The sequence below is a fragment of the Amphiura filiformis genome, chromosome 1 (genome assembly GCF_039555335.1).
Source record: "Amphiura filiformis chromosome 1, Afil_fr2py, whole genome shotgun sequence".
Classification (NCBI taxonomy): domain Eukaryota; kingdom Metazoa; phylum Echinodermata; class Ophiuroidea; order Amphilepidida; family Amphiuridae; genus Amphiura; species Amphiura filiformis.
Window position 1 is genome coordinate 78,196,358 of NC_092628.1, and position 15,988 is coordinate 78,212,345.

A 15,988-nucleotide genomic window follows, 5' to 3' on the forward strand; every position below is an offset into this window, starting at 1 on the left:
CTATTATATGGAGCCCAATTTTTTGTGGGCAAAATAATTTACTGGGTGGGCACTTTTGGGCAATGGGCAAGTTGAATTTACTGCGTGGGCAAAATAATTTACTGGCTGGGCATTTGCCCACCCAGTTAACATGTTATTTACCTCCCTGCTTAATGTTAAGAACAAATCATTCCCGGAAATCATTACAAAGTACGACTAATATTGGTAACTCTACACGGCACAAAATTATAAGTAAATATATTGCACAAATCCGAATCAAAAGCAAACTCATAATGAACTCATATTCTCCTATCGCCCTCAAATATCCACCACTGCACTACTCCCCACACAACATTATCGTCCTCATATCCCCACTACCGCACAAACATACACATCCTACACTACTTCACCCCTCACGTAAAAACTCACACCCTATACACACACCCCCCACACACACACCCCTCCCCCACACCCACACCCACATAATTATATACAAACATAAAATATAGATCGTGTTTATCATGATGTTTTGTGCGCATCAACCATGATGAAATAATTAACAATAACATAAAATAAGATACAAGTAACAACCAAATTCATCAACATTAACCAAAATACACGATATACTCTTAATGCAAAATAGACCATGGTCCTAAAGCAACAAATGTTATGTTCATCATAAATTGTACATGCGCTTGAAACATTGAATACTTGGTGACTTTCTGATGTCAATATTAATTTTGTTCCATACTTGAACACCACTATAGGAAAATGAAGACTTGAAATATTCAGTATCATTGCCATTGGAACATGGTGGTAGCGCCATTCATCTAGGATATTGTTATTATATAACCAGACCAAAATGTAATCACAACTTTAGATTTTAGTTGCATGAACAGTTTAGATATAATTATGGTGATACTATGGAACATGTTGATATGTATTTAAGTGGTCGTAACTATCCTCACGATGACCTCATCATGCGTTATTTGCTAGTGAAATGAAATGATTGCTCTTCAAAATTTATTGTGATACCCATTTTGTCTTTTGATTGTTTTAGAGCGGCAATGTTCAATAGAGTAGATACAATACTACTTCTAATAAGACAGGTGAGTGTTATTAATCATTGCATCAAGCATCAATCTCTTTTCCACTCTTCAGAATAATAATGCTTGTTTATGTGTTGTATTTTGTCAACAATAACAACAATAAATAGTAATAATACTGATTTATTATTATTATTTATTATTATTATCATTATTATTATTTATTATTATTATTATTGTAATTAATCAGTATTTTGAACATGTTGAATCTGTTATTAAAAGGGACTGTATCTTGAAACAAAAGACGAAGACAATTTCACTCCTCTATTGTGTGCTGCATGGAAAGACCAAACTGAGGCCGGACGGGCTTTGTTACGTTACGGTGCAGACATTACGGCAATAGACAAAGAAATGAAGTCATGCTTACACTGGGCTGTAGAAATGCAGCATCTGGAATTTGCTAAGATGTTATTTGAACATGGTCATGGCGGTGAGGAAATTTTGAACTGGAAAGACAGAGCGGAGCAAACAGCTTTACATTACGCTGCAGAAGTTGGTAATGTAGAGGTAAATTGCGAAGATATAATAATAAATTGCAGGAAAAAGTAAAAAACAAAACGTTTTTCGACATCCTTCTCCAAAGGTTAGAAAAGGTTGCCAGAAAAAAAATGTCGGGTTATATAAAGGGTATAAAACGTTTTTGATAACATTCAAAAACATTTTTTGATATTTAATTTTTGATATTCTAACATAATGTTATTTAAGTGTTGATGTTATGTTTGCAAAAATATTTTACAATAACATTTTGAAAACATTTTAAAAATATTTTTGTAGTGTGTTTCATATATAACGCTTTAAACATTTTCATGACCTTTATATAACCCGACATTTAATGTTATTAAAACGGTTTTACCATAACCAAAACCCAAAAATATAACCTGTTTAAAATAAAATAACTGTTTAAAACGTTTTATAAACGTTTTGTGTTTGCTGGGTAAATAAGAGAGATAAAAGAGGGAGAAGAACTGCGTCTGAGGGGAGAGGGGGAGAGAGAGAAAGATGGACCTCCATGTGCGGTAGAAAACACGTGTTACAATCGGACAACTTACTTTTTATGATTTATGTACATAATTATTGTGAATTCATATTTCTGTTTGCCTTTCCATTGACTCGTATTTTACATGGAATGAAGATGGTCAAGTTACTGATAGAGAATGGTGCGTCAATAGTTGTGAAGGATGGTGAAGAAAAAGCTCCTCTTCATACTGCTTGTCAGTAAGTAAAGCAAAATGTTTGTTTATGTATTTGTACTTTTGTTTGTTTGTCTGTTTGTTTGTTTGTTTGTTTGTTTGTTTGTTTGTTTGTTTCGAAACCAAATGATTATATCTTTCTTTCTTTCTCCGACAGATTCGGTCACTTGGAATGCGTACAAACGCTGCTACAGGCATGTCCGATTCCTCTCAATGATGACGACATTGATGATATGACGCCATTATTGCTGGCGAGTGCAAATGGTCATCATAGAGTTGTCAAATTCCTCATCAAGATGGGTGCAGATATAGCAAGCAGGTCAGTCAGTAATTAATTAGTGGGACCACATTAGCCATGTTACCGACATTTTACAGACAATTAATATTAATTAATTAATTGCAATGTGGAATTGGTTGTTTTAGGGCGAAAGAGGTAATCCAAGACTGCTGGGCAAGCTTGTAAACTATAAAGCATATCGCACGGAGATTACTAGTATTCCTAATGTGGACTCCCTGTCGAATTCCTGAAATAGATTATACACTTGTGGGATTCATAGTTCTTGACAACCTTAAACAATTAGTGTAAACATTAGCTAATAGTGTTGTACCATTTTCTATGATTTTCTTTCAGAAATGATGACCGTCGGTCTCCATTAGCTCTTGCTGCCAGAAACAATGAACTACGTGTCCTAAATGCCCTAATTGACAACAACGCCGATGTAAATGCAATGGACAAAGATCGGGTAATGTATCAGCATATGAATTCATTGTTAGTTAATATCAAATGTACCAAATGTTTTAAAATGGTACAAAATGCATAACATTCAATGGCCCAAAACATCGCCATAATTTGCAGATATTAGTCACTGTTTTGTGATTTTCTCCATTTTCGGGAATTCTTCAGTCATTTTAGGCAAATAAACAACCGGTGTAGAAAACAATGATCTAAAGTCTTTTATAATAAATGTAATATGTAAATCGATTTTTTGCTGTTGACGTTGAGAACCATTTACTTCAGTTATCAATATAAGAATATTTTTAACATTATGCACTGTTTTACAGAACACTGCTTTGCATTTATGTGCCCAATATGGGCATGAAGCACCAACCAGGTTATTACTGAACAGTGGAGCTGATCTTCGCCTACAGAACGTATATGGACATTATCCACTGGATGTAGCTATAGAGAACAAACATGAAGGAGTTGCCAAAGCGATATTGTCTTGTAAAAGGTATGAAATTATTTCTGCACGCTAAGATAAATACATCCACTTCAGTGAATTGAGTCTTCAAATCTTGTACATTCTCATACCAACTATAAAAATCCCAGGTGTTCTAACATCACAATAGACATGAATCCATTACCTGATTATAATTTCATTTGTACGACACCTGCACTTGCCAATAAAGATTCCTCAGCCGTCTGCCATTTCCACCAATACCAATTTCCTTCAGGAAGGTATGCAATTGTGGCGCAGGTACCGTGTTAGCCTCTCTTTATAAAATATGTTGCCAAAAATACAGTTGTCAAAGGCTGTAAAATCAGTGTTATTGAACTTGAAGATCGTTATATTCATAGGCGTATATCCCGGGGGGATGAGAGATGGTCCATACAATCATCCCCCCCCCCCAATGTTGACACCTTTATGTGGGTTTCTGACCAAATTAACCATTTTAGCCAAAAAAAATTTGCGTGCTACGCGCGATTTTGTTCCACTTTTGCACCATATTTCATCAGTTTAGCTTCAAAATGGCAAAATTTTTCGCGCGCATTTGACCAATAAACTTGTTCTGTCGCCTAAAGGTGCTGGATTCACTATACTTCAAGATTTTTTTCCAACACCACCCCCCCCCCATGTCAAAAAAAATCTACGCTACTGGTTATATTGTGTTTTCTAATCGTTTTTTTAAAAGCGATAACTGGAAGTCAGAAATGCAATAAATATATTGTTAATTGTTACTGTACTTGATGTTGATTGTTACTTTACAGTTGGGAGGTTGCTATGAATAACTGCGATGCGACTGGGCATTCTCCAATGAGGAGACTGATAGCGCAACTTCCTGAAGCAGCACTTCTAGTGATGAATCAATGTGTCACCTACTCCCATGAAGACCTCAATCATCCTGATCTTAAGGTGTATTTCTTTGTTACATTGTATCCGTGCTCGGGCTTAATAATCGCTTATATAAGTGCTTAATCATGTTAATAATTAACGGTCTTTGGTATCAGATTGCTTGCTACTTGTGTGTATCTGTTGAGGCACACATATTCTGATAACTCGTATGGCATACTTCAATCCAAATTGTAAAACCTGGTCAGGGATGCAAATTGTGATTTCTTCCTCAGGAGCAAGGTTTTAGGCTCAAGATTTCCTCAATCATACCAGACATGAATAGCTTTATTGCATACTTCAAAAGATGAGAATGGTAACATAGCATGTTTTTTAGAGAGACTCTAGTCTTTGAACTTACAAAAAAGGGCTGTATTGGGAAAAATGTTCGCGTGTAAATGGTGTAGCGCGCAAAGTTTGGTATTTTACACTAGTTTGGTCACATGATTGGGGTGAATTTTGGTGGGACGTGGGCTCCTTTCCCCTTTCTTTTCCTTTGCCTCTCCATTTTCTCTTTTATTTTTGTCAGAGGGAGTACTTTTCTCTCTCATTTTTTTTATCAGGGGTGCACTCTGCCCACTCCCTGCAGGGCATTGCTCCATTGCCTCAAGCACCCTTTCGAACTTCTTCCCAAATCTGATATGATATTAGTTTGATAGACTTGTTGACAAATTCATGGTAGTGTTGTGTTTTGTCACCACTCTACAATCCAGGTCGTCCTTTCCTCACTGGCACTTCTGATTTCTTAGTATTGATATACTGAATTTCCTTTATGACTCTTTCCATAACATCCCCATTGCTGCCTCTGTATAAATTTCCTCAGATATGTGACCTATTTCCACCTTGCCTTTTAATACCTCCTCTGGAGATGAAATGTAAATTTCCTCAAATATGCATTGTTACCCATTTCCATATTCTAACACCAACACCTTCCTCTTTTAAGGCTCTTATTTCTTGAACAATCATGTGAAAATTTTGCACAACCAGTGTCTTGAGATTTCCTCTCTTCCATTCACTGCCTCACAGCCCCACCTATTAACTTTGTTTCCCTCTTCGTCATCTTCTACCTCACTCTTCTGTCGTCTCCTCTTCTTCGCCTTTCCTCTTTTCTTCTCCTTCCTTCTTTTTTCGTCTCTTTCTTTTTTCTTCTCAAGACATCATTTCCTCAATTTTGACTGTCATTTCCTAGGAGCGGTGCTCCCCGCTCTTGCACAATTTGCATCCCTGAACCTGGTACTCTACAAGCGAAAGTGTTTTCACTGCAAATTCAGTATATCTCGTGTTTCTCACCGAGAATACTGTGTAACTACATTTTTAAAAGAAATATATTGTGTTTTATTTTGTTTGTTGTTATCTTAATTTGCACAGATAACCTACGATTACCGGTATATCGATCCAGGTCCAGATGATATCTCCTTTGACAAAAACAAGATGCGTTATTTTGCACTCGAGGTAAATCAAGTTAGACAAACTAATTGTTCAGCCTTTTTCATGTTTTATCACCTTTCTCTGTTTTACCTCATTTGTTCGGCTTAAAATTAAAAGGACGTGTCTGACTGTGAAAGAAATACAAATTCATTTTTTTATGGAAATATTACAAAATTGCTTCAAGCTATATTCCTACAGGGGTATCAAAAAGTTCTAAGCCTCACCTAGAAGGCATAACAGCATCTCCAAATTTACATTATAATTAAAAAGTATGTTGCCTTAAAAGGTTATGCACCGATATTCATATATCTGTCATTTATTATTTTCAAGATCCGAAAATGGATAAACAAGAAGCTCGTGCAGTGATTAAATATCTTCATAAAAAGGGCATGACACCCAAGGCCATCCATGAAGACATGATCAGCACACTTAGTGATACCCCTCCTAGCTATTCCACCAAACAGAAATGGGCGGCTGAATTCCAGCGAGGGAGGGAGAGCTTAAAAGATGATCCAAGGTCCGGAAGCCCAAGATCTTCAACAACAGCAGATCAAGTGGATGCCATTCACCGGATGGTGCTGGAGGACAGACGCTTGACTATCCATAAAATAGCTGACAAGATGGGCATTAGTTATGGTTCAGTGCAAAGTGTTTTGACTGACATCTTAGGCATGAGCAAGCTGTCCGCAAGATGGGTGCCGGGAATGCAGACTCCAGAATTATGGGTTCGCCACTTTGAACCAGAATCAAAATATCAAAGCAGTGGAAGCATCATGGATCTCCACCTCCAAGGAAGTACAAGCAAGTGGCTTCTGCTGGAAAGGTCATGACCTCTGTTTTTTGGGATAGCAAGTGTGTCACTATGATTGACTACCTTCAAAGAGGTGAAACTATCACTGGAGAGTACTACTCGTCAGAACCGTAGCAGCTAAAAGAAGCCATTAAAGAAAAACGCAAAGGAAAGTTGCGGGCTGTGGACCTCATGCTGCAGGACAATGCCCCTGCCCATAGAGTGCAAGTTGCAGTTGCTGAAGCTACCACCGAACTTATTCACCAGATCTGGCACCATTTGATTTCTACCTGTTTCCAAAACACAAATCCGAAATTCGTGGACGCCATTATGAGTCAGATAATGATGTCATTGATGCCGTGGAGTCCTACTTGGAGGTCCGAAATGAAGCTTTCTTCCACGAGGGTTTCAGAATGCTGGAACACCGTTGGACAAAGTGCATTGAGGTCAGGGGGGACTATGTTGAAAAATATGCTGGAACCATGAGTCTACTAACAAGCCTTCTTGTTGAGGCTTAGAACTTATTGATACCCCCTCGTAGATTATATTTGTACTATCATGACTGTCCTAAGTTTATGATACATAGACAGCAGAGGAGAACTTTTAAATAGTTGATCTTCAATACGTATTACATAGTATATTTAAAGAGATATGGTTTCGTACAATCCAATGAGTTCGTATTCCTCTACATGAAAAAGTAATCGTCAACCTGACGATGTCCTAAATACGATCTGTTTTATTCAAAGACCATGGTCGAATTCCGACGGGAAAAGCTTCTGGCGCACCGTCTCTGTCAAACAAGCTTGTCAAAGAAGTGGTAAGGTGATATAACGTTGTTGCTATTTTGCTTTTTAAATATACCTTTATATTAAACCATAACAAACTGTATACCTAGTATTATTACGAAATACGAATACACTTAAGGGACCGTTCATAAATAATTGTTAGGGGGGCCCTGATGCAAAAATAGGATTCTTAAAGGTTTTGACCCTCCTAAGAGGGGCCTGAAAAAGTGACCACAAATTTTCCTCGGAAAATTGAGTTTATATGCTTTGGGTTGACCCATAAATTTCATGTCAAAAAAGGGGGGCCCTGACATTTTGGTGATCTGAAAAGGGGGACCCCGAAAATTTTTATTTGCATCCGCCCCCCCCCCCCCAGTGTTTGTGGCGGTCCCTAACCCCAAAGTTGCGAATTAAGCGTCTTATTATGTTAATATTTTGAATACGTTGTTTAATATCCTGCAGGAAATCGTTTGCTCGGTACTTCAACTATTTTGATTTTCTCGTCTACCTTGTTTTTGTTATCATCGTGAGCCTGTATCTCAAGTTAAACGTGGCAATATACAACACAACCGACAAAGATGGCCTCGGCTGTCCGACTCTTAATGCTACCATTAATGAGACAGAGCTGTATAGCTTGCCGTACTTTGACAGTGTGCTCTTTTATATGGTGGGTACATGATCAACGTAACTCGATTGTTACCAGATTCCTATTGCGGTCGCCTGTACAGGTACACCGTCGCCAATGTACTTTGCGGGTACTTTGCAGTGCCACGGGAGTACCAATGCAGTACCAGTGCTGTACCACTGCATTGCTAGGGGGTCCTGTGCAGTAACAACTGTACTGTGCAAGTACTCGGTGACTACATGTCATGTACCAGTCATGTACCTTGGCGATGTGTAACTGTGCAGGCGCTTGCAAATCTTGTACTGTACCAGTTAGTCTACTAAGTTCTAGTATGGTTATATACTGCCTTACGTACCGAAGTGGAACCATGCATATTTGCTTCAGAAAAACATAATGAACTATTTACGAATATCTTGAACATGGTGGCCAAGATGGTTTTTATACATATATTTTCACTGAGGAATCAATAAAACATAAGAATTTTGTTGACAAAATATGGACAAAACTTTATCGTGTAGTGATGAACATGTAGAATTAAAAAGAAGACAATTGAAAACTAACAGAAAAGAAGAAAGAATGTCACTCTTGGTCAATAATGTGAAAAGGGCCTGTGTAATGTTGTCTTTTGACAACTCATAAACCAATTTGTACTGCCAAGAGGCTTTAATATACACTACGAGATTCACAGGTACACCGTCACCAAGGTACCTGACTGGTGTACCAGACTGGTTCACACAGAGTACATACACATTACCAATGTTGCTTCTGCACAGAACCCACCATCAGCATGATCAGTGGTACCGCACTGGTTCTACATTGGTACTTCTGTGGTACTGAACAGTACCAGTGCAGTGCCTTGGCGACCATGTACCTATGCAGGCGACCGCAATAGGAATCTGCTATATACGTCTCTTCCAAGATTACTGTAAAGAACCAAGGTTACCATCTTAGGAGCATCCTGTTTATGCAATTGACCAGATGTGTTATTTCACGAAGATCTTTTAGGGATCCCTTCCAAAGAGTTCATTTAAAATTTGCCAAAAGTTTTAACATAAAGTTAACAGAAGAAGGCTTTCATACCAATGTTGATACTTTGCCAATTTATGTTTCCATGATTTAGGAAAATGAGAACGACACAGTTTATCATATTTTGCTATGGGATGACACTACACTTGGGATTCAGGCGTTCATTCTTATGTTTATTCTCTTTCGGGCATTGGTTGAATTGATCGGAATTGTGAGACACGTAAGTATGATTAGTAAGATTAATCAAAATATCCATTGTGGCTTTGTGGCAATTTATTATCCAAAGTGAAAAAGTTTGACTGAAGGGCTAATATTTTCAAATACTTTCATAATTGAAAACTTGACGTTGCAAGTAATATTAGGTACGACTCGTGGTAGTATAGAATGATACAGGATGATTTTTAACTTATTTTATCAGTGGTTAGACATGGTTTTGATCAGTACTTTGGTTGGAATGTATGTGAGTAGTTGTTCTAAAGTGATTTTTTCAGCAAATACCGGGTGTCCCAAAAAAAGGTTACATTTAGATTTTTGAAAATAATCAAAGTTAATGTTAACAAAATTATAAATATCCTTTTCATGACATAATCTATGTACCCTCTACTAGTACCCCTGTGAATGTCAAGTTCACAACCTACGTACTTAATCCGCATTCCACGCATTTCTGAGCAAGCTCTTTACGCAGATGCAGTATTTTATTCTGATAAATAAAGAATAGAACTTGTTCAGATTTGTTTCAAGAGTTCAGTCAGAAATGTAAAAACAAACAGCAGCGATTTCAAGTCAACAAAATCCAAACAAGGCCTAAATGCAAAATATTGTTATTCATTTCACTATGTTGATGACATGAGGTACAGCGTGCAGAACTGCTTTCACCAAAACGTGTTCTTCTCTAAAGACCACCTTCCTTTATTTGTAACCACCAAGAGTCAAGAAGTTCTAAAACTGATTTATTTTCAGTGTATACAATATTTTATTTTTCAATATGTTTCTTTTGTTCAATAAGTTCAACAATGAAAAATAAGAGAAAAATAAAAGGTGATAAAGAAAAAATCTGAAAACAAAGGTGTGCGTGTGTTCAACTTTCGTTGTGCGATATTTTGATGGTTAGCCACTCTTGACACTCCTGTCATCTTGCGATCAGAAGTGAAGTTGCTTTTAAGATACGGAATTGAAACTTAGCTATCCGTTACAAAAAGGATCATTAAATAATATCTGAAAAAATGACATTGTTTTGTTGTACCATCACAAAATGCGGTTCATTTTATACGTGTAACCTTTTTATGGGACACCTTGTATATAAATATTGCAGTCAGCAAAGAAATAGTGCACCATGACTCTTTAATGTGTTTTATATAGGCCTACGTAATTAACCTTGATCTTTCATGATTTGTTACAGAGTCTTTAATCATTTTTTTACCCAAGAACCTGTTCAAGCTCTTTTTTTCCAAATAATGTGCCCCCTAAAAATCAGGTCGAGCGATCACTTTTCCTTAATGTAATTTGAATTATTCTATATACGAGCCGATCAAAGAAATAATGTCGCCATTTATCAGATCCAAATACAGTACCGATTAAATTTTAGTAGCCCGTTTTTAGGGAAAATTTCGGCAAATCTCGCATCTCTGATGTTATTTTGGACTATATCTACAATATTTCTCAACTTTCTGACACACAATAGGTCTATTCCACTTCAATTTTACTTCAAGTTGAAGCACTTGCAAATATCGTGGTTTTCTACATTATGGACATTGATGTGGTGTTAATTGCAGACTATTTGTTCGGCTAATGCAAAATGTGCAGTTTTTTCGAACCCTTAACTCTGATTATTATATTATTACTGACTTTTGATTTTCTTGACAGCCAATAGCGTACTTCAGAAGACCTGAGCACTTGTTGCATTGGAGTATGTTCATCCCAACATTCTTGTTTGTATTTCCACCTGTACTAGCACCATGCGCTTGGCACTGGGCTTGGGGAGCTGTGGCTGTGTTCGTTACATGGATGAACTTTATATTTGTTTTAAACAGGTAATTAAAAAGTATATTAAAAACAACATTGGAATAAAATTATTGGTCGAGCGTCTCGTTTTATAGAATAACAAACACAAGATAACAAACATAATCGAAATAATTGACAGTTTCTAGATATCTTTGTGTCACGTTGATCAACTACCCCCAAAACTGTCACATGGGTCAAGGGGGAGCTACTGGGAAGTTCCTTCTGAGCTGGTAGCACAGATTCTACATCTACATTTACCAGGCTACTCGGTAAAGTTGCAAAAGGCATATCTGACTGAGAATATATAATACACGGCTGAGGAGAGAGTTGTAGATGACTTGCAAATGGAAATGCCTTCAATCCCTGTCCTGTTCAGGCTGCCAACCTAAGGCTGATGTGTGCCGTTTCTCGTATCCCTCTACCAAAGTAGGACGCGGGATCTTATTTGATGATGTTGGTTTCCTGGCTGATGATATTATGCTTAGTTGATCTCTTACATGATCAGCAACTGCAGAAGCGGTCAGAACCTTAACGACTGTGTTCCGAGGTCCTAACTCCTAGAGTCCGTTTGGTTCAAAGCTTTTGTTGTTGTTGTTCAACGCTAATATTATTGTGTTTTTTGGGTTTGGATTAGGGGTTATGATTTACTTTCTCCTAATGCATATTTTCTGTTACGAGTACATACTGTTACATATTGAGATTATTGGATAATGCGTGTAATCACATACTAGCAATTAATGGCAATTATTACTATGTAAACTTTCGATATAATAATTTGTGTGTTTTAGATTCGATTTCTTTGGTCTATATGTGACGATGTTTTTCACCACACTCAAATCCTTACTTAAGGTAAGTGTGTCAGTTTCAAAACATCATCCACTCTTACTTTGACAAGCTTTTTTTTTAATTTAAATAATCTAGATACTGTTTATTAATACGCACCTGTTACGTTTGAAGAAAATGATAATGCTCTAGTCTATTTTTTCTGTTGTTCGAGTGTACCTTCGTTATTTAAAAACACTGAAATTAATTTCTTGCAGGCAATGTCTGTTTACATCTTCTTCATCCTCGGATTTGCTCTGGCATTCTTCATATGTTTTCAATCCACAAATGTGAGTTTATAGATTTAACACATCTTTCTACAATTGTTCTCAAATTATGGGCCGCATAGGCTGGCCCTCAAATGACGAATGACACGTTGGATTAAGGCGAAAAAACAATATTATAACAAATATTATTAGATTAATGTTCGGCAAAAAAGTATTTCAAACGTACCATTTCAGGTAAGATTGCCAATTTTCTTACAATTCAAATACAATTTCGAGCCCGCTATTTTTTCAAACCTTTTCAGCCAGCTTTTAAAACTGAATGGAAGTCAATCGTCACAACATTCGTCATGACACTGGGTGAGATCAATAAAAGTGATATACTGGACGACACTGATGTAGATCTAGCCCCATTTGAAGAAGTCGCCAATGTATTGATGGTTATATTTCTCTTTGTTATGCCAATGGTACTCATCAATTTAACGGTAAGTGTGTTATGTATCTTCTATTCTTAGTCAGTGGCTGTGACTAAAAAATGAAGTCACTTCGCCGGCAGTTTGAGTGACAGTTGCTATGCCGGATGCTATGCATCTGAGTTCGCAGCCTAAAACTTACGTACTTGTGAACGGTTATGATGCGCGTTACTGCTTTATTGGTCAAAAGGACTTATCCTGTATTTGATTGACAGTTGCTAGGGCATTTGAGTGCGCAAATTAGTCTTAGTTCCAGACCGGAAAGTACAGGTACGATTGTAACGCAATTTGAACGTATGTTTATTTGTTTTAAAAAAGAAATACCCCTTTCATCAAATTTTATGTTAGTAGAGAGAACATTAGGTCCATATTTTACTGTTTTATTGAATTTTGAGCTAATTTTATGTATTAAATATGCACATTTAGACCGCTACGGTACAAACGACAGTCCGTCTTGATCAAGTCTAACATCGTCAGGCTAAAATCTCCTCAATCTTGAACGACTGTCGAAAAAGTCTATTTCGAGCTATTTTTCCAAGATGGCGCACATTGACTGCCAATTATTCGGACCCTTTCCGGCAAAAATACAGCTTATTTAGCCAGTCTCATCATGGGGTCATCGCAGAGAATATTTTCCTAGCATATTGATCTAACTCCTCAGCTATTTGGGTTTTCACAATATCCTAGGAATGGAAAGAAACGACCAATTGTTCGTCGTTTTTCGCCATGTAATTTTTTTTGAAACGATGACGTAAACATGCATCACCTCTTCCACAGGTGATACACTCCTACACAGCACATGCCATCACATGCATGATCGTGCATTGGGTGTGTGACTGACTTCATTTGCGCAAACGTGTGGCTTATCCTATAGTATATTATTACTCGAGAATCCTTGCTTTAGCTTGTTAGCGCTGAATTTTAGGCTGTATGCCATCTATCACACATTCTATAATCATACGCGAACGAGTTCGCAGTATACGCGCAACTAAAAGGGTAAACAAGTTTCGTTCATTTCAGAAAAATGGAAGTTTTCATGACGCGACGTTAACTTATAATATTTAAATGACTAAAGGTCCGTTCATACCAGGCCGTTGCAACTCATATACCAGCGCAATGCAAAAAGGTGGGGACACCGTCGGCTTCCCCCGTGTATTATTCGCCAGCGCCATTGATAAGTCACGGCCGCTGCCATTAATATTGAATATTGCTATAATTCATTTGTTTATGTTTCTTGACCATTTATACATGTACTTTTAATATTAACTGTCATGACTGTATCCGTTTGTTTGGTAAATTTTCATGAAATATTGATAAATTGAAGAATTTGTAATTAAACCCTGGGCATCGCCATTTTAGAAAAGTGAAGAAAAATGCTGCTGCCACCAAAAGGCTATGGGAAAATTTGCTGCAATACCTTGGCAGGCACCGTAGTACTGATCAAACTTACTCTATGTCGTATTTTCAATATCGTAGCTTTAAATTGTACAATCTCATGATAATTAATACTTTATATGTTAAATAACACTATTATCTTTTATATGGACTCTCATTTCGACAATAATCGCACATTTATCCGTATTTAATTGTAAAATCATCGTAGTCGAAGCAGACGATGCGCGAGCTGACTCCAGGTCCACCATTTTGTAATGAATATATGAATATATAATTAAAGAAACGTGTACTTTATGTATTATATTTATTTAATCACGCAGATTGGCATATCGGTTGGTGATATTGAACATATTCTAGACTCATCCTACTATAAGCGTTTCAGCTTACAGGTAAGCACATTAAATGTGAGAGCAAAATTATACATTCTTTGATAATTGACCCAGAAAATTCAAACAACGTGCCCTCAGTGCAATAAATTCTCCGCAGCCTCGTTCATTCCATTGTTGCATGCCCTTTACCCGTGCGTAGCGTTTTGGTATATGCATGCTCAAAAGTTGCGGTTTGACCAATTCTATTGTAGACCTGGCACTACTTCTTGATCTTGATCATTGTTGATATGAGATTACACGACATTTCAGATCATGATCATGTCAGACTTGAAACAAAAGAATTTTAATATCCTGCCATGTTTTGTTCTTGGTAGTGTTTTTTTTTTTTGTTGTTGTTTTGACCTCCTGACTTTCTTTTTTTTTTTCAGACTAACATCATTCTGCGCACAGAGAAAGGTTTTCCACGTTGGCTACAACGGAGGGTTTGGTTTCCTGAAGCTGACTACTGGCCAAACAAGCGCAAAGGGACACTCAGACGTAAGGTAAGTATGAATGGGATAAAGGATTTGACGAACACTTGCCTCTTAAACTACCATCATCTATGCTGCCTCAGTAGTTTTGTATAATGTATCACATTACAGAAATGCCAATTTTAAACAGATATTATTCTGTGTTGCCAAATGAAACGTAGCTAAATTCTAACTCGCTTAAAAGTCCAATTTTCATAGTTTTGTGGGGTGCAATTTTGCATTATTTCTTACAATTGCAGTCTTAAAATTCAAAAAAGCTCGTTCACCCTCGCGCATTGTCGAGCATTCTTGTAATTGGGACGCTTCAGCCGTAGATGGTAAAAAGCCTTGACATCAATAATCACGTAAAATACAAACGTAAAAAACGAAACCGAAGTCAATATTTTTTATCTCATGCTTATAAAAAAATATTGTTTCACTCACTTTTCATCGTTTCAGGCTCAATCCATTCTGGGCGGTTCTAACACCAGATTTCTTCGTAAATCAAGAGAAGAGACCAGCAGAGACGTAACAGTTCAAGACGTATTGATGGAAGTTCGACGTAATGATTCAACGTAAGATTCGAATAGTTGCAGTTGAGATTCATTATTTAGTTTAATTTCATTTTTGAAGCCCTGGCTTAAAATGCTTTCATAAATGATACAAGCCAGCTAAGCTAGTGTCGCGTGTCATAATCCCTCCGGTTTTCAGACACCGCTGGACCACACCAATGGCGGCTGGTGTCATCGGTTTAAATATTTAATATGCTGGACTAACACCACAGCTATGTAACAGTAATGGAAAGAAAGGTGCAAGTAATTTTGACAAAAAATTACGTCACGAACATAAACATCAATCTCCTAATTTGCATATAGCCGACATTCCTCCAGCTAGCTCATCCACATGATTGGTCCTTTACCAATCTAGGTATTATTTAATAACACAATAACAAAATAATATCCGCACTAATTAAGTATTTCAGTAACAAAAAAGGTTAAGAAGGAAACGTTCGTTTTAAAGACACATTCAGTGATCCCAGCGCAAGTGTAAAAAAAATAAGATTGTTTATAAATTGCTTAAAAGTGAAGGATAACTCATTCAAATTGTCATTTGGTATTTTTTAAATGAAAAACTTGGCAAAAAAAAAGAAAATTGCAGTATTGACGTTGAAGCTCCAAATACATGTAGCTAATTT

General features: G+C 37.0%; 1 protein-coding gene across 2 annotated transcripts in view; it reads left to right on the plus strand.

The window, feature by feature from the left end:
- Positions 1–15,988, plus strand: part of LOC140153856 (transient receptor potential cation channel subfamily A member 1-like) — a 35,121-nt gene that overhangs the window by 18,402 nt on the left and 731 nt on the right. For both annotated transcript variants that reach the window (XM_072176663.1, XM_072176662.1), the window contains exons 10-27: positions 1,040–1,088; positions 1,308–1,592; positions 2,218–2,300; positions 2,433–2,594; positions 2,907–3,018; positions 3,338–3,507; positions 4,266–4,410; positions 5,755–5,838; positions 7,351–7,421; positions 7,852–8,056; positions 9,135–9,260; positions 10,904–11,070; positions 11,830–11,890; positions 12,082–12,153; positions 12,393–12,572; positions 14,276–14,344; positions 14,713–14,826; positions 15,253–15,368. In XM_072176663.1, the coding sequence (XP_072032764.1) occupies positions 1,040–1,088; positions 1,308–1,592; positions 2,218–2,300; positions 2,433–2,594; positions 2,907–3,018; positions 3,338–3,507; positions 4,266–4,410; positions 5,755–5,838; positions 7,351–7,421; positions 7,852–8,056; positions 9,135–9,260; positions 10,904–11,070; positions 11,830–11,890; positions 12,082–12,153; positions 12,393–12,572; positions 14,276–14,344; positions 14,713–14,826; positions 15,253–15,368 (2,271 nt within the window). The remainder of the gene's footprint in view (positions 1–1,039; positions 1,089–1,307; positions 1,593–2,217; positions 2,301–2,432; positions 2,595–2,906; positions 3,019–3,337; positions 3,508–4,265; positions 4,411–5,754; positions 5,839–7,350; positions 7,422–7,851; positions 8,057–9,134; positions 9,261–10,903; positions 11,071–11,829; positions 11,891–12,081; positions 12,154–12,392; positions 12,573–14,275; positions 14,345–14,712; positions 14,827–15,252; positions 15,369–15,988) is intronic.